A 20,207-nucleotide genomic window follows, 5' to 3' on the forward strand; every position below is an offset into this window, starting at 1 on the left:
CCCTCTGTCCAGGTGAAGGGAGATAGTATGGATCTTGTGAAGAAACGAAGTTTGAACCACGCTGATAGTGTTGAAATTTGATCAGTCTTCTCTGTTCCCAAATAATGTGATTAAAGAACTAATGATTTCATGGCAACTCCTCTTAGGATTCCTCTAACTCCTAAATAATCACCACACACTGATATATGGTGAAGTGCAGCCTCATCAGTGGTTTACCAACTGAAAAACAGAACTCTAACCCGACAGGTTCAAAGTTTAAAATCCAAAGACTTTGTTAATAAGTTATTTAGCAAAATACACAGTTATTGTCACAACTGAAAAATACTGTCACAACTGAAAAAGAGAGAACTCCTTTTTTTTTTCCCACAAGTCCAACGATTAGGAGATTGTTTTCTTCACAGCTTTTCCTAGAAGTCAGTTTAGCATTCAGCTGTGTACCTGGCCTTGTGATCATATGACATCATTGTTGAGGTTAGACTTAAATTTTAAAATTATCAGTGTAAAGGAACTGTCAGATCAACTACAAGGATTGTTTGGCTAGTGATGGAAGCTTTACCAAGAAAGGCCCGTGAGGTATATTTCCTGGTAAAGGGGAACTCAGTGTGTGTGTGGTCCGGCTGTCAGTTGTTTTTTGTGGAGAAGGAGAGGAAGATACAACCCACATGCCATGGCGGAGAAGGGGCTCAGTGAGCAGGCAGGGGAGACCTGTGGTCGGCACAGAACTCTGCCCCCGAAGTGCCTCTAGACACCAGCTGAGACAAAAGAACCTCCAGGTCAAAGTCCTGACTTTTCTTGCCAGTAGCTTATCTTGGGAAATCCATAAAATCACACTCCTTTAATGGTAGTGCTGTCTAGCTTGGTAAGTATTGTTTTTAAAGTATGATAATTTAGAATTTTAGCTATGGTTTAGAAAACATGGAATCGTTTTGTATTTATAAGCTCTCAACTAAAAATGGCAGAAATGTCTTTGTTGTTACTGATTTTCATTTTTATTGTATCTTCCTCCCTTTCCTTAGGATGTTGAAAGTGTAATTCTTTTCATCATTTGGTCAGATGATTGTGGATGACGCCTCTAAATGAAGGCGACTTGTTTTTAAGTACCGACCGGGGGAGGGGCGGCTGCGTGGTGTATGTTTCTGCATTCGCCTCTGGCCTGCATCCCACCGAGCCCCGTGCAGGAGACTCAGTGTTCACAGGACAACCGAGTTCCAGAAAGCTTAAGTGTTGCCATGTGAACTCTGAGGTTCTCTAGGCATGGTTGGGCTCCTGACTGATACATGTGGATGCAGACGATGGCATGGACTTGCATGTGGAATCTACCATTAACGTCCTCCATGGTGTTTCCGTTTTGTTTATTTTTGTTTCATGCTCTGTAATCGCTATTTGTAGGTCACTCATATTCAGCATTATTTTCTCCTTTTCTTTTTCCCCTGCCGTTTTCTTTTCCTTTATCTATTGTTCAGGTTCCTAGGATAACCAGAGTATGGCCAACGACACCTTTCCGACCGCTTTTTTCTACCCTTCAAACAGCTTCTCTGCTCGGCTCTCACCCTTTGGAGGCAGCCTTGTTGGGGGTAGCAGGGGCTATGTATTATCTGTGTGAGAAAGCTTTTACCAGCAGGTGGAAATCCGCAAAGGTTGGCCTCTTTCTGCTGGTTCTGGGAATTATTTTCCTCTCTGCCTCTTTGGCAGTGATCCCTCAGCTACTGCACTCCGCAAAAATTAACAGCTTAGATGGACACTTCGCTTCTGACTGTTGATTCCAATCTTTGGTAGATGCGTAGATCACACCATGATCTCAATTGACGGGACGATAGCGAAAGGACAACAAACTCAGAATGCAGCGGCATCAGCACAGAGGAGCTGTGGGTGGTGCTTCTGAGCCCCCTGATTGAACCACGTCCCCCCACCCCTCACCCCCCAATCAGGGCCTTCCCTCAGCCCAGGGCCGCCCCACCCTCAGAAGAGCCGTTGCCCATACACTCAGGTGCCTGGCCAGGGAGGCTCGGGCAGTCTTTCTCTTCTCCAGCACCTTTAAAGCTGTGTTGTGATGGTCAGGATGTTATGTGGTTGTTATGAAAAAACACCGTGCTTCTCTGTAGAGAGAAATTTGAAGTTTTTTTTAATTGATGTGATTTAAAATCTCATTTTGTATTGTTTTTGAGATTTTCATACAGAATACATTTTTTAAAGGAAGTATAATAGTTTCCAAACTTAAGTGGGATAAAAAGCCTCGGACCATATTGAGGTTTCCCCTGCCCCCAGTGTGACCCAAGCTGCTGACCTGCTGACCAGGTGTCGGCAGCCGCCCAGCCAGGCTCTCCACAGTCCTCTGTTTACCAGACCTGTCCTGGATAAGCGAACCAGCAGCTGGTTTCTTTGTTTTTCTTTATGACCCATCTTGGTTTAGAAAAGAGACTGAATGTAAATGAGGTACAACAGATTCCTTTCTCTTTATTTGCCGTGAAATACAGGATAAATCTCGTTTTTCACTTTAGATCTGGCCCTGTGAGCACATGGTCAGATGTGGAGGTGGCATTTAATCCTGTCCCTCCTGCTGCTGTTTCTGAAGATCTGCTGACATTTTATTTTTATTTTCAACCCTCCCCAAACAGTCTGTCTACTAAGTCTACATGTGACTTTAGACAGAGAACACCTTGAAATTTAAAGGTGAACTTGAAAAAAGAAGAGTAATTAAACTTAATATTTGCTATTTTTATTTAAATCTGCCTTCCTTTGGTTTATTAAAAACAAAAACCAATGGTTGTTTTGGATAATTGTCAAATATCTGCTACTTATTTATGAAGTTTTTGCTAACCAAGAACACTCTATAAAATATGACCATTTCAACTTCTCTGGCTCAGTAACCAGATTATACACCATGCTCTCTGATTTCTGTGCTCCCTAACTCTGACCCCTTTTGAATGGTAAATATAACCAGAATATTTAACAAAAACTCAGCCATTTTAGTGACGTACGTAACAGTGGATTCTAAAAGCACATCTGCTCCTACAGTATATTGTAATCTCTATTAAAACTCTTCAAGATTTAGCTTCCCTTTCCTAAATTTGGAAGCCACACTGAAGCACAGGGCAGCCAGAGAATCAGAGTTGTGCTGCTCTGGTCCCCGGAGTCCATGCCATGAATGGAGGTCAGTGCCTGCTGCAGACGTGACCCGGCCCGTCGTAACAGCGGGGACTAGGGCTCGGCTCACGGGTGGAACCCTGAGTGCTCTTCACAGTTTGGGGCATCAGCATCTCAGCAAGATCCGTTAAGGTTTAATTTGGCTTTGGGGATGTTGAATTAATATTTTTTGTCAGTTGAAAAAAATAATGAAAGCTATTCTAGTAACTATTATCTTCTTTCATGTTGCATTAAAGTTTTGTTGTCCTTGGAAAAGCACCAGAATTAAAACATTAGCATTTGACCTGATGGAAGGTATTTTACTAAAGGGTTATCTGCTTGAAATTTTAAAAAACAAGAACGCAAAAAAATCCACAATTTCTTATTACATCTGATGGAACACTAGATTTGTGCATGCGTCAAAGCAGTAAGTCGGAAGTGTGCTTGACTGGCCCCTTTATGACTTGAGACTGAGGACTGGGAGCTGCGGGCTGTCTGGGTTGCTGTGTGTGGAGCATCCCCGCCACCCAGGCGTTGCAGCTGTGACGTTGGCACCATCACCATCTTCCTAATACACTACAGCCAATCTCAGGGAGTGGTCTTCTGCTTGTTTGTTAGATTCATATGTTATTTTACTCCAGCTCAGCAATATTGTCACATAGGTAACTCAGAAAATGTACGATAGTCATGCTTGTTGTTGATGAATAAAGATGACCGTAGGGATACTTCTTACGAACTGTGTCAGAAGCTGAGAAAAGTCGCTGTTCAGACATGTGCAGCTGACCCTACTATCTGTGCACAGTTGTGATGCCCAGCGTTCAGAGGCGAGCCCATTCCCACACTCTGTTCTCAGGGTCAAGCGAAGCTCAGGAAATATTGGACGTGCCAACTTTGAAAGCTCTTCCCGTTGAAAGAAAAGTGGGTGATGGTGGGTTTTTTTGAGTATATCAGACATCCTAGAGCACATGAATTATCCTCCCACCCTCCAGATACTAAGCTCTTCATCTTAAACCTTCAATTGCAGGATCTTTTCCAAAACATTTTTAGCAAATTTAATCTTCCCTAAGTTAGCTTGAACAGAGATGATTTTGCATTGATTATTTGTAAGAAGCAGTAGTTCTGCAAACTACTTTTTTTTTTTTTTTAGTAAATGCTAATGTTTTTCAAGTTTGCAACCTAGATTTATTTTTGTTTTTCTCTGATTGAAAGACAGAACTAAATGTTAAAACTCCATAAACTGACTGCACTCATAGTCCTGTGCTGTCTCCTTTGGCTTGTTTGATTCCAGAATGCCTGTGAGCAGCACTATTGTGTGTGTGGGCGTGAGTTACAGCGTGTGTGCACCGAGGACATCGGGGTTGTGTCGCTCTGTCACAATGGCCCTTGTGAAGTTCAGCAGGGTGCAGGCGCACAAAACTGTTCTGTCTTTCTACTGGGCCCACCAATCAAGCGCAGGGCCGGCTGGGGAGCAGATGGTGTGAGGCTCTTTATTCAGTGGGATCAGTTACATCAACATCTTCCTCCACTGTTGTTAGGGAAACCATTAACATAAGACAGCCAACTTCGATATTTATCGTCAGAGTTCTCTGAGTGTCTCCACATCTGTCCAGTGCGGACTGTGCTTCTGCAGTTGTTTAAAAGTGATGAGAGATCTGGAGAGCGTGGGGCAGCCTGACGGGAGTGCCTGCTGGTTTCCACGTCCAGTTCCACTCACACTGTTAGGAGTTTTTAGGCTGTGCTGATGTAACTTACCACTAAATAACGCTTCTCAATATCGATTACTAACCACCTTCTTTTGGCTCTTCTGGGTACCACAAATCAGTTTTTAAAACAGTACCAATGTTGTAGATTTGCTATTTATCTATTAGCAGATATATACAACACAAAACTAAATAATATCTTTGTGTAATCATAGGAGAAAACTGACAGAAATTTGGTTTAGAACAATAACATTTTTTTCCCCAAGATTTCAATTCATAGATATGTAGCTCCACTTCATGGAATAGAGATACCTGAGGCAAAACATTTAAACAAATGTGAGGAAATTTTATTAATTGGAAATTTCAGTGGCTACAGTGTTTCACATGGTCCCCGGAAGTTTTCTGCCATCTCTTGTTTCAGTGTAATTAGAAACTGTGTGGTCCCCAGAGTGAACCGGCTCTGCTCGTGTTTACTGGGAAACCTCTTTTCTTCTCTGAAGCTACTAACCAGGTGACTGATCTGAAGGGGAACTTTGCCTTGCCAGAAGGGTGGTGGGAGCTTCTTATTCATGTGGAATTTTGAATTTCAGGAGGAATTCTGCTACCCAGTGGAATGCCTAGCACTTACTGTGGAGGAGGTGATGCATATTCGTCAGGTCCTGGTGAAGGCAGAGCTGGAAAAATACCAACAGTATAAAGATGTCTACACTGCTCTGAAAAAAGGAAAGGTAGAGCCACTTACAGTTGATGGATCAGCAGGGTTAGAAGAGTGGTCGGTCACAGGCATGTCCCCTGAGGACACTGTCTGCTGGCCAGATGGCATAGGACTTTGGGGGGATTCTAGGAGGTAAGAGGCTTACCCCGTGGCAGGCAGTCCCTCTTCTGCCTTGCTCACAAAAGTGAGTATTTTTATTTCTCCCTGGGAAATTGAAAACCAGAAGGTTAAAACCACCATAATAAATAATGGTATGCCTTCATAAAACAAGGTCTGCCCTTAGTTGTTACACTTTTAAAGGATTGTAGAGAAAATGTATCTGAGAAACAGAGAAGACTTTTTCAGAACCTTCTTCAGGTTGCTTCCATGGTGGCAAGACCCTTGAGAACTGTGGCCTTTTATTACCATTTAAAGGTAGAATTATAATCAAATACAGAGCAGATTATAATGATCACAGAACCAAACTTAATAAAAGGGTCTCTAAATGCTCTTCTCCCTTTGTCTACTAAACTTTCCACATATAAATGTGTGTCCAAACATGCAAATTAGGAAATTAATTATTGGCAATGCCTTTTTCTCCTTTAAAATTTTTATTTTTTAGCTCTGCTTTTGTTGCCGAACCAGGAGGTTTTCCTTCTTCACTTGGTCTTATACCTGTCAGTTCTGTAAGAGGTAAGGCTTTTGTAATTGATGACAGCAGTCAAGGACCCACTGTTTCATCATTTTTCTCTGAGGAACAATACTAGAAATAATCCAGTCTGTTATCATGTGCTGTGCTTGTAAGTTAGTAATAGTGATTGCTTCAAGAGTGGACAATTATTTGATATTAAGCCTGGAAAGTTTCTCTGCATGTATTTCTTTTCATATCCAAGATAGGTCTAATAATAATATGTCATGTTGAACAGAAAAAAATAGATGTGACTGTCATATGATCCCAGGATAGACAAGTAAGAAAATCCCAAACAGACGTAAGTTGATCCTTTCATAGGACACAGTGTAAGAGTTAAGTTTTACAGTGTGATTGTCTTTTTGGCAATCCAGTTGTCTCAGTTTGTTACGTTCTGATAGAAGAAGCAGAGAGTCCAGGGGACTTACTGTAGAAATTCACAGCCACGCAGCCTGCGGCTTCTCTAACTCTGCAGTTGCATTCGTGGTTATCATGCTGAGTAACACTTCTGATTTTGTGTACAGGCCGGTGTGCTCACAGTGTTGCAAAAAGGTAAGCTAAGCTTAGTGAAATCACAACGTGTGCTAATTTTACTGACTCTGCCTCTTTAACAGTACTGCTCATTCTCAGTTTTATTTGGGATACTAGATGCGGCTGCCCTCCAAGCCATACTCCACCCTTCCTATCTTTTCATTGGGACCTTCTGCCTTGCAGAGAGGGGAAAGTAGTATGAGGCCAGAAAAACCCTCCACTGGCCACCATCGGCCACTTCGGAGCATTGCCAGGTGAGCAAGGGGCCGGGTCTCCAGTGTATCCTTTGTGAAAGACGAGAGCTCTTTTGAGGACTGTGGTGATATGGTGGGGTTTTGGCTGGCAGGGGTTTGGGTGGATGGGTGGCTTGGTTTTAATATAGTTTTGACTTGTACACAAATCTCCAAAACTTGCCAAAGGTCACATGACAAGGGATGATGGCTAGCTCCCTGAAAGATACTTAATCTCTCAGTTTAATGTTTTTTCTACTTTGGAAGTAATTACTTTTGTGTGTCCTTTAGAAGTCATCTTTAAAACTGACCTTGTTTTCAATGGAGTTGAACACTTGCACATAACAGTCTAATCTTTCTTTCCTTCTTTAGTTTTGAAAAAAATCTTTTTAATCCTGTGTTTACAGTAGTCTGTGATAACTTTGGCTTACTTTCCTATTGTAAAGGCAGAAATAAAGCTTTATGCCAAGAGCTGACAATTTAAAAGAAAAAAGGTGCCCGAATACCCATCCCTTTGCATTTAATGCAGAGTAAGGTTAGTGTTGGTCCTTAAGAAAGACAGGAGGTCAGACCACACACTGGCAGGGCCCAGGGTGTTGGGATTTTATGCACCAGCGGCCTCCTGTTTGGGAGGGACACTGGTGTTGGTGCCAGATGCTGGACGGTAGCCATTCTGCATGTCAGGGTCTGTGGACAGTGAGGTGAGGGAGCTGAGAGCCCAGCAGTAACCTGTACCCGAGGTTCCTGCCCCTGTGCTCAGTCCCCATCCTGACCTCTGAGTATGGGCTGCTGTCCACGGGCTCAGGGCAGGCGAACTACAGTCTGTTCTTTCCTGCACTAGCTCTACGTTCCTGTTTGGTTTAATTAAGATAGTGAATGAGTAGATGGTTCCTAGTTATTTCCAAAAACTACCCAAAACATTTATGATGATGTTGGTCTAGTTAACTCCAGCTCTCTGGAATCCAAATAGTCAGTCACCCAGATATAGAGAATTGTTGTGGAGGGGGAAGCACATTTGATAAATACGAAATGACAAGAAAGCTGGTCCAAAGATAACTTTTCAGGATTTGTCGTAGGATTAAGATAAATTTACTTCAGCTTCTTATAGTCTGACCTACCATCTACAGTTAACTAATGTTCATTAACCATGACACAGGGTCACTGGAGAAAGAACTTGAAGTTCTCTCTGAATCAGAGAGATTAGCAACATGTATTTCATTTCATTTCAGTTGTTAAAGTTCATGATCTATCTATGTATAGTAGTTGGGTGAATACTCTGAATATCCTATTTTCCAAAAATTCTAGAAGGGTTAGTAAGTGCTTTTAGTAGTAGTATTTTTTTTTAATATAACATTATTTATTTATTTTTATTTTTGGCTGCGTTGGGTCTTCGTTGCTGCGTGTGGGCTTTCTCTAGTTGCAGTGAGTGGGGGCTACTCTTCGTCGTGGTGTGCGGGCTTCTCACTGCAGTGGCTTCTCTTGTTGCGGAGCACAGGCTCTAGGTGCACAGGCTTCAGTAGTTGTGGCACACGGTTTCAGTAGTTATGGCTCACAGGCTCTAGAGCACAGGCTCAGTAGTTGTGGCGCACGGGCTTAGTTTCTCCGTGGCATGTGGCATCTTCCCGGACCAGGGCTCGAATCTGTGTCCCCTGCATTGGCAGGTGGATTCTTAACCACTGTGCCACCAGGGAAGCCCCATATTATTATTTCTTAATAAAAGGTTCCCTGGTTTCTTTCTTAAAAAATATTTTGTTGGTTTTTTTTTAAATAATTTGACATGTCTTTATTTTTTTTATTTTTGGCTGCGTTGGATCTCATTGCTGCGTGTGGGCTTTCTCTAGTTGTGGTGAGCGGGAGCTACTCTTCATTGCGGTGCGCAGGCTTCTCATTGCGGTGGCTTCTCGTTGCGGAGCACAGGCTCTAGGCACGCAGGCTTCAGTAGTTGCAGCACACGGGTCAGTTGTCATGGCACATGGGCTTCAGTAGTTGTGGCACACGGGCTTAGTTGCTCCACGGCATGTGGGATCTTCCCGTACCAGGAATCGAACCCGTGTCCCCTGCATTGGCAGGTGGATTCTTAACCACTGTGCCACCAGAGAAGTCCCCAAAAATATTTGGAAAGTTGTCGCCAATTATAACTTCTTCTTTGGACAAAACTGACATGACTAAATCACCCACCCATTCCATCATGTTTTGCCAACAGATTTACTTTTTTTGCACATATTTTCTTACTATTGCAGTAGAACTATAAGTAATAATAATGGATGTTGTAAATGTTTTGTTTTTTTCCAGATTGTCCTCAAAATCCAAGTCTGTGGACAAATCAGATGAAGAACTCCAATTTCCCAAAGAGTTGATGGAGGACTGGAGCACCATGGAGGTGTGTGTAGACTGCAAAAAGTTCATTTCAGAAATCATCAACTCAAGCCGGCATAGCCTGGTGCTGGCCAACAAAAGAGCCCGATTGAAAAGGAAAACACAGTCTTTCTACATGTCCTCGGCAGGCCCTTCGGAGTACTGCCCTTCAGAGAGGACCATCAGTGAGGTCTGAGCCCCATGCATTCGTGTGCAGAGTCGCATTCACGAGAGAACACTGAGCGGGGCTGTCTTCTCGCAGTTAACTGGTTCGGGTTTGCATGAGATCAGGGTTCTGCTGCATCACACTGTTCCACAGACTGAACACTGTGTTCATATCAGCCAGTCCCTTGTCTGCACTGAGAGAGGACAGTAGTTTGAAACTTTCTTCTGTGTGTCTGGGGATTTGGAGGCCAGAAACTTTTTCCTTAGTTCAGTTCTTTACTGTCCCTCAAATAATTTTCTGACTGAGGCAGAAAGCTTCTGGTGTGAGAAATCGGTCTAACACAGGCGTTGAAGTCAGCACAGTCTAAGCAGTAAGTAATATTGGCATTTCCACCCGACAGTGTTCCTACCTGATGCACACAGATCCCTGGAGGCTGGGCCAGGCTGTTAACGTCTCACAGCACAGAACCTACAAGGATTTGCTCATGCTCTCAAACTGGTTTTAAATTATTGTTGCTCTGAGATAAAGACTTGGGAGGGACTTTACTCTGCGCTCCAGTACAAAGCATCTGAATAAGCTGTACGCTCAAGTGGGCGCCCATGTCCCCCACGCTGTGTCTGTGCCCGGGCAGTGAGGCGGTGTCTCTCGAGGCAGGTGCAGGGCTTTCCTTATCTTGAATGTATTATGGTCACTAGTAGTTTTATATTGGAGGTCTAAGGTTTAAAGTTTTGTGGAGCTTGGGGACAAGGGCAGGCTAGACGTTTGTCCAGAAGTTGAGTATTTTGGCCAATAGGAGAAGGGCTGTGAGCGCGTCGGCCACGCCGCAGGGAACGAGCTGGAGTGCTCACATTTCCAACTGCGGTTTTCATAACTTTAGTCTCGCCATCACGACTAAATTAAGCCACAATTTGGTATCTAAGGTCTCAAACTGAAATTTATTTTTATAAATGAATTTTAAAAGCAAAAACATAGTCTAGTTCATTTAAAATTAACCTGCTAATAGGCTTTGTGGATGCTTTTTGCACACATTCTCCTTGTAAGTGACTTGAGTAGGACGGGTGTTGATGAAGCCAGGTTGAGGCAGCACCATACATGTGTCATGTCTCGACTTGTGTGGCCCTTTCCGTGGCCGTCGTTATGATTTTGGTTCGCTTGGCAGACCAGCCAGTCAAGTTGCCAGTCACGTTTGGAAGCTCAGTTAATGCACACACACAGCAGTTTCCTGAACGCTCTCTAGGACACATCTGTAGTCAGCGCCACCAAAAGGCAGGGCAGTCACACTTCACACCACCTCACAATACAGGAACATTTCTATAGTGAATTAACAGTAATACCTCAGAACTGCCCTGGTAGTGGTTTTACGTGACCGAAATTTATAAATTAGTAAATGGCTTAAAATTACTTACACTTACAAAATAAACTTTACCAATTGACTGAAGTAATGCATGTTAACAGTTTGTCTGTATTTGCACGTAAAAGTGGGCCACCAGAGAACCCTTACTGATTATGGAAACGTTTAAAGTTTTAAAGACTCTCACGTGAGAGCTTTAAACATTATATTGAGTGAATCTCATTTATAAAGTTTTGGTGTGAGCAGCTTCTAAACAGCCACCAGGAAGGGTGCAAGGGAGATGGGGTGGTGTTTGTATCCATGCACAGACCAGACCTAGGAGAGTGTGCTTTTTAAAATAACGAGTAGTTTATAGGTGTTATTAAAATACAAGAAACTAAACCCCCTAAATGAGAATCCCATCGACATTCACAAGGCACATAAAATCTAGCACATCTAGTCTTTGACTTCACTTCTCCAGGTTTGTGACACTGTGCAGGCTGTCTGGGCATTGTGGGCGCCTCTTAGCAGAGCGTCCACAGCACTGTCCACAGCACTAACAGGCTTTGCCAAGTGTATTGAAGAGGTCAAGTGGGTGGTAGGTCTGTCTCCGTGGGACAGTTTGCAGAAAGTACAGTAGAAAAGGGCACATGGCACAGCTAATATTGTAGAAATCAAATGAGCATCACTATCTGGTGCCAAAAGAAATTCTTGCACTTACCCCCTCCCTTATCCATGGCATGTATCCCCAGCACCTCAACCAAATCGGGTAACTTCCAGAGGGTCATTCACTGCCAGCCTGTGGGGCATGCTTTCAGTCCTCAGCCTCGTTTGACCTGAGGCCTAGCTTCTTCCTCCCTTCCTACTGGGATAACACACCTTCCCAGGCCTCCTCTTTGTCCTGGTTGTTGGCACGCACTTCTGGTCTGACAACAACAGCGTCATTGGCTGGCTGGTCTCCTGGAGCCTGATGTATCCCAGCGGGGGGCTTCACTTTCGCCCTCTCCCTCCAGGCTCACACCCTCCCTTGCATCCCCCGCCTCATGAGCTCACCCTTCTCACAGCTGAACTTCCTATCAGTTCAGGATAGATAAGAAAGCTTGTAAATACTGTAATATAGTTATTAATATTTGAAAGGCGTTCATTCAGTGGACAATGAGAATTAACTCTCCCAAGGCAAGGAAAAGTTAAATCAAGTAATTGATTTGTACATCGACTTAACAGTCTTACTAGATTTCAAGTCTTAAGCCTTTCAAATTAAACCAGAAAGTTGTTATGTAGGAATTTTTAAAATGATCTTACATTTGATGAGATCCCATGAACTCATAAACTCATGTCATGTGATTAGCACCATGAGCTCATACCATGAATTTTTTAAGGCTTTTATTTTTCTAACTGTATTAATAAATGTTGGACTGATTTTAGGTGTCACATAGGAGACATGAAAGTTTTAAATTATGTTGCCGTTTGCCAAAGCAAAATAGCAGACAATTTTGTACATACAAAACTGTTGAAGGGCCATGGGGACATGTGTACACGTTGACCTGGCTTCCTGTGTGTATAAAAGTCAAGGTACTGCTGGCATTCCGCGTGACATGACAGTACTGAACGTTTTCCATTAAAGTCTTTTAAAATCGATCGAGGGGAAAATAAATGGCTTCACATCATACCTTCTGTGTGGAGTTCCTGCTGTAAAATGATGATGTCTTTTGGTAACTAGCTGTTGGAAACCACCTAGGTTGGGAAGACAAGATATATTTATTATGACATCAGCAGTTTACGATCAGCTTGAGAAATACAATCTATAAGGACCACACTGGAAAAATAAATGAAAATGAGCAGTCACTGTAACTCTGCTGTGTCACCGAGCAGCCTGCCTCCTTTTTCAGCGCAGCAGGGTAGGAAACTAAAATCTATAACTAGTATATGTAACAATTATTATATAAGAAGTCACATCTATGGAGACAAATTATGTATAGAAAGATAAAGCTTTTAGTTTTTTTCCTAAATCGAATTCCTCAAGGTATATATTCTTGAAATGTCCAATGAAGAAAATTTCTTGCTGTAGCTCTTAAAGGGTCAAGAAAAAAAATTAGGAAGATTAAACCCAGAATGAATTTAGGAAAGTTCTTTTGTCTTTATGTTAACTAAATATAGAGCATCATTAGCCCTTTATGTATCTTAAACATTACGTGATATTGAGTGGGATATTAATTCATTACTTATTTGCCAGATATATTTTAGGCTCTTCTTCCGCTAAAGTTTCTCTGTGACATGTGTGTAACAAGATGTCAGCTCATAATTCTAATGTTCACTGACTTTCTGAATCCGGGTCACAAGCCCTTGCCTTGTGCCTCCTGGATTCCAGATACACAGAGAGGTTGGGTACCAGGAAGGGAAGCTCTGGGTAACCCTTATTTAACTGCATCTTTCTTTTTCCTTCTCAGCTCCTGTTGAGAAGTTGTATAGTTGCAAATCATCAGAGTCTAGAATTTCATAAGGAGAACTCTTCTAGGTAAGGGCTTGATTGCACATATGATGTGTTTCAAGACTCCAGTTACACACACACATACACATACATTCATCAGAATGCACCTTCTTCCTGCATGTCAGCCTAAGGCCCACTTCTAGAAACATCTCCCTTTGCTCATCCAAAAAAATTAAAGAGCTAAGAACCTACTTAATATAAAATTCTGCTTGCACTAATTAAATGTTCAGGTGGAGTTACCTGGCAGACTGAATTCACAATGCTGTTCTGGCTCGTTCCATTAAAATGTGTATGATGTATATATATTTATCTATTTAGAATCGATTTTACTGTGTGGAACGTTCTACAGCTCTGTTTCTGCTGTTGGATTGTGATGCTGGTGGCAAAATCTGAGCCACTTCCTTACCATCGAAGTAGTGAAAGTAAAAGGGCTTCAGAACTGACAGGACACAGTTCTCTAAAAGTAGGCTCTTGAAAACTGGGGCATTAATTAAAGTTCACTTATGTCCCTGGGGCTTAAAAGCTGAGGGATCACCTGGATGTTCCACTCACCCAGGGGGCCAGACGCTGGCTCCTGTACTAGGAGTGAGTGCTCTCAGAGCAGCTCCAACGAACGTGACTGTCTATGAATTGAAGAAAAGGCAGAACTTCCTTCCCTCGGGAGTGGCTAGAAAGAAGGGGCAGCCTCACTAGAAGTGTGCCCTTCTGTATAATTCTTCTTTGCTTTGATGTTCCCATGTAACGGCAGGAATCATCTGTTGGTCCCTGGCCTACCTCCTCCAGTTCCTTTCCCTAGGGTAACACAGCAGAAAATGTCACACCCCAAACTTTTCCGGAAGCGACAGTGTTGCAGAGTGGAAATACCAAAGAGAAATTGAGGATTTCTGGAAAGCTAACCTGAATATCAAATTCCTAAGCAAACATGATGTAAAAGCTTCAGGAAATCCCTTGGGAGAAAGAGAAGGAACAGCAAGATTCTGCACAGGTAAACCTCAGCAGTGTAGCTCCTGCAGCAGGGAGCCTAAGGTGTAAATAGAAAACAGAATAACTTCTCATTTAAAGGGAAAAATTTTGACCTTAGACACCCCAAAGACAGAAGAAGCCTGAGAAGATTTCAGCTGTCCACCAAGGAAGGGAAGATGACTTGGGTCATCCTACCACAATCTCAAGGTCATTTAAGGAGTCAGATCCACAGACTGTGAGCTTGGACTGAGCATTGTGGGTGTAATTGGCTGGACACCCCCACTTCTGTGCGGCTCCTGTGGTGGCCTAAGGCACTCCTCCTGGTGTAGCCGGTGGTGGGCACACCTCCTTCATGGTAGGAACTGGAGCTGACCCTGCTCCACAATGGTATTCACCTGCAAAAAGAGCTTTCTGATAACTGGAAAAAAAAAAAAAACTAGTCTGTAATTAGTGAAGCAGAGCCTTCCAGCAGTACCTGGTCTCAAGTATCTGAAATGGTTCTAACTAAACTGTGCTCCAGCATGGCAGCAAAACAGCTATCAGACATTGGGAAGGCACCTTAACATTTCTGGATTTCAGTTTCTTCAATTTTAAAGTGAGGGTGTTGGATGAGGTGGTCTCTGAGGTCACTTTTAACCAGGAGAGACACAACACACAGGGTCAAAGAACCAATACTGCACAAACACTGAACAGCTGAGTAACCGAGAGCATGACCCACTGTAGTGAGAAACTCAGAGAGATCTCTGTGCATCCACGCCAGCACTTTTACTGAAGCCAAGTGTTATTAAACAATATTTCTCTGTATTGATGACGAACCTGATTATATTACATGAATGCAAGAAACAGTATATGCTGCATTTATTTGAAACTTGGGGAGGCAAAGGCAAGTTCAGTTTTACTATTTGCTATAAAGAACCTGAGTCCATCTCCCAAAATTAAAAAAAAAACAAAAAACGAACAGAAAGATGAGTTGACATATATTAAAAACAGACCAAAAAACCCAAACACACACCTCTGCACCCGCCACTTTGTGTTGGCACCGTCTGGTTACTGGTGGTTCATCTCCCAGCCCTGCACAATGGAAACACGTGGTCTGTCTTGGCAGGTCTCTGTTCCCACAGTGTGACGTGTGCTCCTGTCGAGACGTAAAGGGAAGCAAGTAGCTGAAGGGATGACTACATGTAACAGACTTTTAATTGTGTTAAGTGGAAACAAAAGTACAGACAACTCTTGCTGTCCAACTTGATCAAAGAAATAGTTACCACAGCTACAGGGGTCCCCAGTCTACACACCTCCCATGTGTGGTAATGGGACCCCCAGCCAAGAAGCTTGTCTCTTTGGCCCTCGCAGTTCTCAGCCGTGATGAAACACATCGAGGGCCAGGCAGATGCTTATGCTCTGCCAAATTCCATCACTGAACAGGTCCAATAACTGGGACGGAGGCCTTGTGTCATTCACGCAGTCATTTACTCCCTGGTTCTGTCTCACAGCTCTACAGACCGGGCTTCCTCCCTGGCCAGGGGCTGCTTCCAATAGCTTCTCGACTGCCGTGTCTCTGCAGTGCTTCCTGCCCTTCCTACTCCTCCTGCATCTTCTTTTTCTCCACTGCACTCAGCATCTATTACATTGTTCCATGAAGACACGGATATTTGTCAGATTTCTTTACCACCACATCCCTAGATTTGGAAAACTATCTGGCATGCAACAGGTGCTCAGTAAATGTTTGTGGAGTCAATGAATGAGCAGGTTCAATATGGAAATGAGAAAAAGTCAGCAATACAAAGATGGAACCATCAACATCTTCAAAACAGCTGACACAGGGTGTAGTCTGTGCTCTTTAACACGTAAGGGCCACGTACAGCCCTGTGTTTTTCCTTTAAGGCAGGAGTACAATCCTAAGTCAACAAATCACTGCAGGCCTAACGTGGGCCATTAGAATAGGGAGGCTTGAGTCAGCAGCTCATGCATCTGCTGGTTACCTGCAGCTCGCAGAAACCCTACTTGCCAGTCTGGGTTTCTGACCCCTCTCTTGTAAATGCCACTCATCACAGTTCCTCTCCAGGCACTCTTCCACTTCCAGAGCCCCTGGGTGGAGCCACCATGTACAGCCCAGCCTCCTGACCCAGCTTTTTTCCATTAACAAATTGATGGGCAGATGTTAAAGACCCATAATTGAAGCCACTACATAAATGCAAAGCATATGTTTATCAGCACTGAGTTCGTACTCATTACCTTTTTACTACTTGCCCCTTTCATAGTATGGTAGTAATCATAATACCTTGATTAAAATTAATGTGCCAACTGGGCTGAAATAAAATATATTAAATGATTTCAAATTTGTCATATTAAAATAATTTGGCCAAGAAAATAAGGGAAGATAAAAGGTAAGCTTTATGAGATTAGATATTTTGTGCTGTTACTATTAATAACTTTTAAAATATTTTGCTGATTTTTAGTAGCTAATAGCTACCAATAATTGAGCACGTTACTGAACTACTGAACCAAACTTGATTTCACTCGCCTGACACACAGCAAAGCTAATCTACTGACACCGGGTTGTGAAGGGAAGTGCAGCATTTACTGCAGGGCACCCAACATGGGGCCAGGCAAGGAGGATGGGCAGCTCATGATCAAAAGACCAGAACTCCCTGATGGCTTTCAGGTAAGCATTTTTAAAGGCAAGGTGAGGGAGAGGGTCAGGGTGCCTAATCAACTTGTGGACGTTTGTTTGATTGGTGGGTGGTGAGGTAACAGGGTGGTATTTCAGGAGTCAACATCATCAACCTTCTGGTTCCAACCACTCTGGGGGGTCTGTGTGCCGATGGTCAGCGTGTAGTTAACCTCTCCACCTGGTGGGGGATTTAGTATCTGCAAAACAACTCAGGATATTTTTTATTGCCCTTGAGGAAGAACTAAAGGTCCTTGACTTTGTTTTATGGCTAAACTATTGTTTTGCTTAACTGTCTTCCTTTGTTTCTGCATTTTCTCACTTCTCTGATTAAATCTGCTCTTTGGAAATTGGGGAAGGCCTAGGAGGCTAAAACTTTTCTACAAACAAGAGGCAGGGGACACAGGAGGGTGGGTTCTGTCACAAGGAAGGCCCCACAGGGTCCTGCCCAGTTTCAGTCCCCCCTTTTCTTTGATATTCCTCAATCCTGAGGGGAACAGGGATGATGACTGCTCTGGCTACTAACTGCTGAATGGGGGCAAAGCCAAATTTTCAGTATAAGAGGAGAGAAAGTCATTGACTTTATTATTTTTTTAAGTTAAGGTATAATTGATTTACAGTGTTTCAGGTGTACAACAAAGTAATTCAGTTATACATGGGTGTGGGTATACACACACACACACGTATTCTTTTTCAGATTCGTTTCCCTTATAGGTTATTACAGTATACTGAGTATAGTTCTCTGTGCTATACAGTTGATTATCTGTTTTATATATAGTAGTGTGTATATGTTAATCCCCAAATCCTAATTTATCTGTCACCCCCATTCCCCTTTGGTAACTGTAAATTTGTTTTCTATGTCCGTGGGTCCATTTCTGTTTGTATATAAGTTCATTTATATCATTTTTTCCACATATAAGTGATGCATGATATTTGTCTTTCTCTGACTTCACTTAGTATGATAATCTCTAGGTCCATCCTTGTTGTTGCAAATGGCATTATTTCATTCTTTTTTATGGCTGAGTAATATTCCACTGTATGTATGTACCACAGCTTCTTTATTCATCCATCCATTGATGGACATTTAGGTTGCTTCCATGTCTTGGCTGTTGTAAATAGTTCTGCTATGAACATTGGGGTGCATGTATCTCTTTGAATTAGAGTTTTTATCTTTTCCAGATATATGCCCAGGAATGGGGTTGTTGGATCATATGGTAACTCTGTTTTTAGTTTTTTAAGGAACCTCCATACTGTTCTCTGTAGTGGCTGCACCAATTTACATTCCTGCCAAAACAGTGTAAGAGGGTTCCCTTTCCCCCACATCCTCTCCAGCATTTATTATTTGTAGATTTTTTGATGGCCATTCTGACCGGTGTGAGGTGATACCTCATTGTAGTTTTGATTTGCATTTCTCTAATAATTAGTGATGTTGAGCATCTTTTCACATGCCTGTTGGCCATCTGTATGTCTTCTTTGGAGAAATGTCTACTTAGATTTTCTGCCCATTTTTTTAAAATAAATTTATTTATTTTATTTATTTATTTTTGGCTATGTTGGGTCTTTGTTGCTGTGCGTGGGCTTTCTCTGGTTGAGGCGAGCGGGGGCTACTCTCCATTGTGGTGAGCGGGCTTCTCACTGTGGTGGCCTCTCCCGTTGCGGAGCACAGGCTCCAGGCGCGCAGGCTTCAGCAGTTGTGGCACCCGGGCTCAGCAGTTGTGGCTCGCAGGCTCTAGAGCACAGGCTCAGCAGTTCTGTTCTGCCCATTTTTTGATTGGGTTGTTTGGGTTTTTTGTTATTGAATTGTATGAGCTATTTGTATATTTTGGAAATCAATCCCTTGTCGGTTGCATCATTTGCAAAATTTTCTCCCATTCCATAGGTTGTCTTTTCGTTTTGTTTATGGTTTCCTTTGCTGTGCAAAAGCTTTTAAGTTTAATGAGTTTGTTTATCTATTTCTGCTTTTGTTTCCATTACTCCAGGAAACGGATCCAAAAAAATATTGCTGCAATTTATGTCAAAGAGCATTCTGCCTATGTTTTCCTCTAGTAGTTTTATAGTGTCTGGTCTTACATTTAGGTCTTTAATCCATTTTGAGTTTATTTTTGTATATGGTGTTAGAGAATGTTCTAATTTCCTTCTTTTAGCTGTAACTGTCCAGTTTTCCCAGCATCACTTATTGAAAAGACTGTCTTTTCTCCATTGTATATTCTTGCCTCCTTTGTCATAGATTAATTGACCATAAGTTCAAGGGTTTATTTCTGGGCTATCTATCCTGTTCCATTGATCTATGTGTCTTTTTCTGTGCCAGTACCATACTGTTTGATGACTGTAGCTTTGTAGTATAGTCTGAAGTCAGGGAGCATGATTGCTCCAGCTCCATTCTTTCCCAAGATTGTTCTGGCTATTCAGGGTCTTTTCTGTTTCCATATAAATTAAAAAAATTTTTTTGTTCTAATCCTGTGAAAAATGCCATTGGTAATTTGATAGGGATTTCATTGAATCTGTAGATTACTTTGGGTAGTACAGTCATTTTAACAATATTGAGTCTTCCAATCCAAGAACACACTATATCTTTCCATCTGTGTGGTCTTCAATTTCTTTCATCAGTGTTTTATAGTTTTCAGAGTACGGGTCTTTTGCCTCCTTAGGTAGGTTTATACCTAAGTATTTTATTCTTTTTGATGCAATGGTACATAGGACTGTTTCCTTAATTTCTCTGATAGTTCACTGTTAAATCTATAGAAATGAAACAGATTTCTGTGTATTAATTTTGTATCCTGCAACTTTACCAGATTCATTGATGAGCTCTAGTAGTTTTCAGGTGGCATCTTTAGGATTTTCTAGGTATAGTATGTCATCTGCAAACAGCGACAGTTTTACCTCTTCCTTTCCAGTTTGGATCCCTTTTATTACATTTTCTTCTCTGATTGCCATGGCTAGGACTTCCAAAACTATGTTGAATAAAAGTGGCAAATGTGGCCATCCTTGTCTTGTTCCTTATCTTATAGGGAATGGTTTTAGCTTTTCACTGTTAAGTATGATATTAGCTGTTGTGTATGAGTTTGTCATATATGGCGTTTATTACGTTGAGGTATGTTCTCTCTATGCCCACTTTCTGAAGAGTTTATCATAGGTGGATGTTGAATTTTATCAAAAGCTTTTTCTGCATCTACTGAGATGATCGAATGTTTTTTATTCTTCAGTTTGTTAATATGTTATATTGCATTGATTGATTCATGGACATTGAGAAATACTTGCATCCCTGGGATAA

At 42.2% G+C, this 20,207-nt stretch overlaps 2 protein-coding genes across 5 annotated transcripts in view; one reads left to right on the forward strand and one right to left on the reverse strand.

Annotated features, from left to right (window-relative positions):
- The window catches only part of SPIRE1 (spire type actin nucleation factor 1), a 188,453-nt gene extending 175,967 nt beyond the window's left edge, over nucleotides 1-12,486 (forward strand). Inside the window, exons 12-17 of one of the 2 annotated variants that reach the window (XM_081253238.1) lie at nucleotides 1,464-1,637; nucleotides 5,414-5,551; nucleotides 6,140-6,210; nucleotides 6,730-6,757; nucleotides 6,854-6,990; nucleotides 9,259-12,486. In XM_081253238.1, coding sequence (XP_081109364.1) covers nucleotides 1,464-1,637; nucleotides 5,414-5,551; nucleotides 6,140-6,210; nucleotides 6,730-6,757; nucleotides 6,854-6,990; nucleotides 9,259-9,517 — 807 coding nt within the window. In that variant the 3' untranslated portion in view covers nucleotides 9,518-12,486. The remainder of the gene's footprint in view (nucleotides 1-1,463; nucleotides 1,638-5,413; nucleotides 5,552-6,139; nucleotides 6,211-6,729; nucleotides 6,758-6,853; nucleotides 6,991-9,258) is intronic. The other variant, XM_081253239.1, reaches the window with a different exon arrangement.
- Nucleotides 1,773-20,207, reverse strand: part of PRELID3A (PRELI domain containing 3A) — an 86,241-nt gene continuing 67,806 nt past the window's right edge. For 2 of the 3 annotated variants that reach the window (XR_014017386.1, XR_014017387.1), the window contains exons 6-8: nucleotides 14,203-15,403; nucleotides 12,488-12,551; nucleotides 1,773-2,096 (exon numbers count right to left, since the gene is read on the reverse strand). Coding sequence is in view for 1 of the 3 variants with exons in the window: in XM_081253242.1 (XP_081109368.1) it covers nucleotides 15,327-15,403 (77 nt within the window). In the remaining 2 variants the exon portion in view is untranslated. Of the gene's footprint in view, nucleotides 2,097-12,487; nucleotides 12,552-14,202; nucleotides 15,404-20,207 lie in introns of those variants that run through there. The other variant, XM_081253242.1, reaches the window with a different exon arrangement.

This window comes from Mesoplodon bidens (assembly GCF_964165515.1).
Source record: "Mesoplodon bidens genome assembly, chromosome: 13".
Taxonomy (NCBI): domain Eukaryota; kingdom Metazoa; phylum Chordata; class Mammalia; order Artiodactyla; family Ziphiidae; genus Mesoplodon; species Mesoplodon bidens.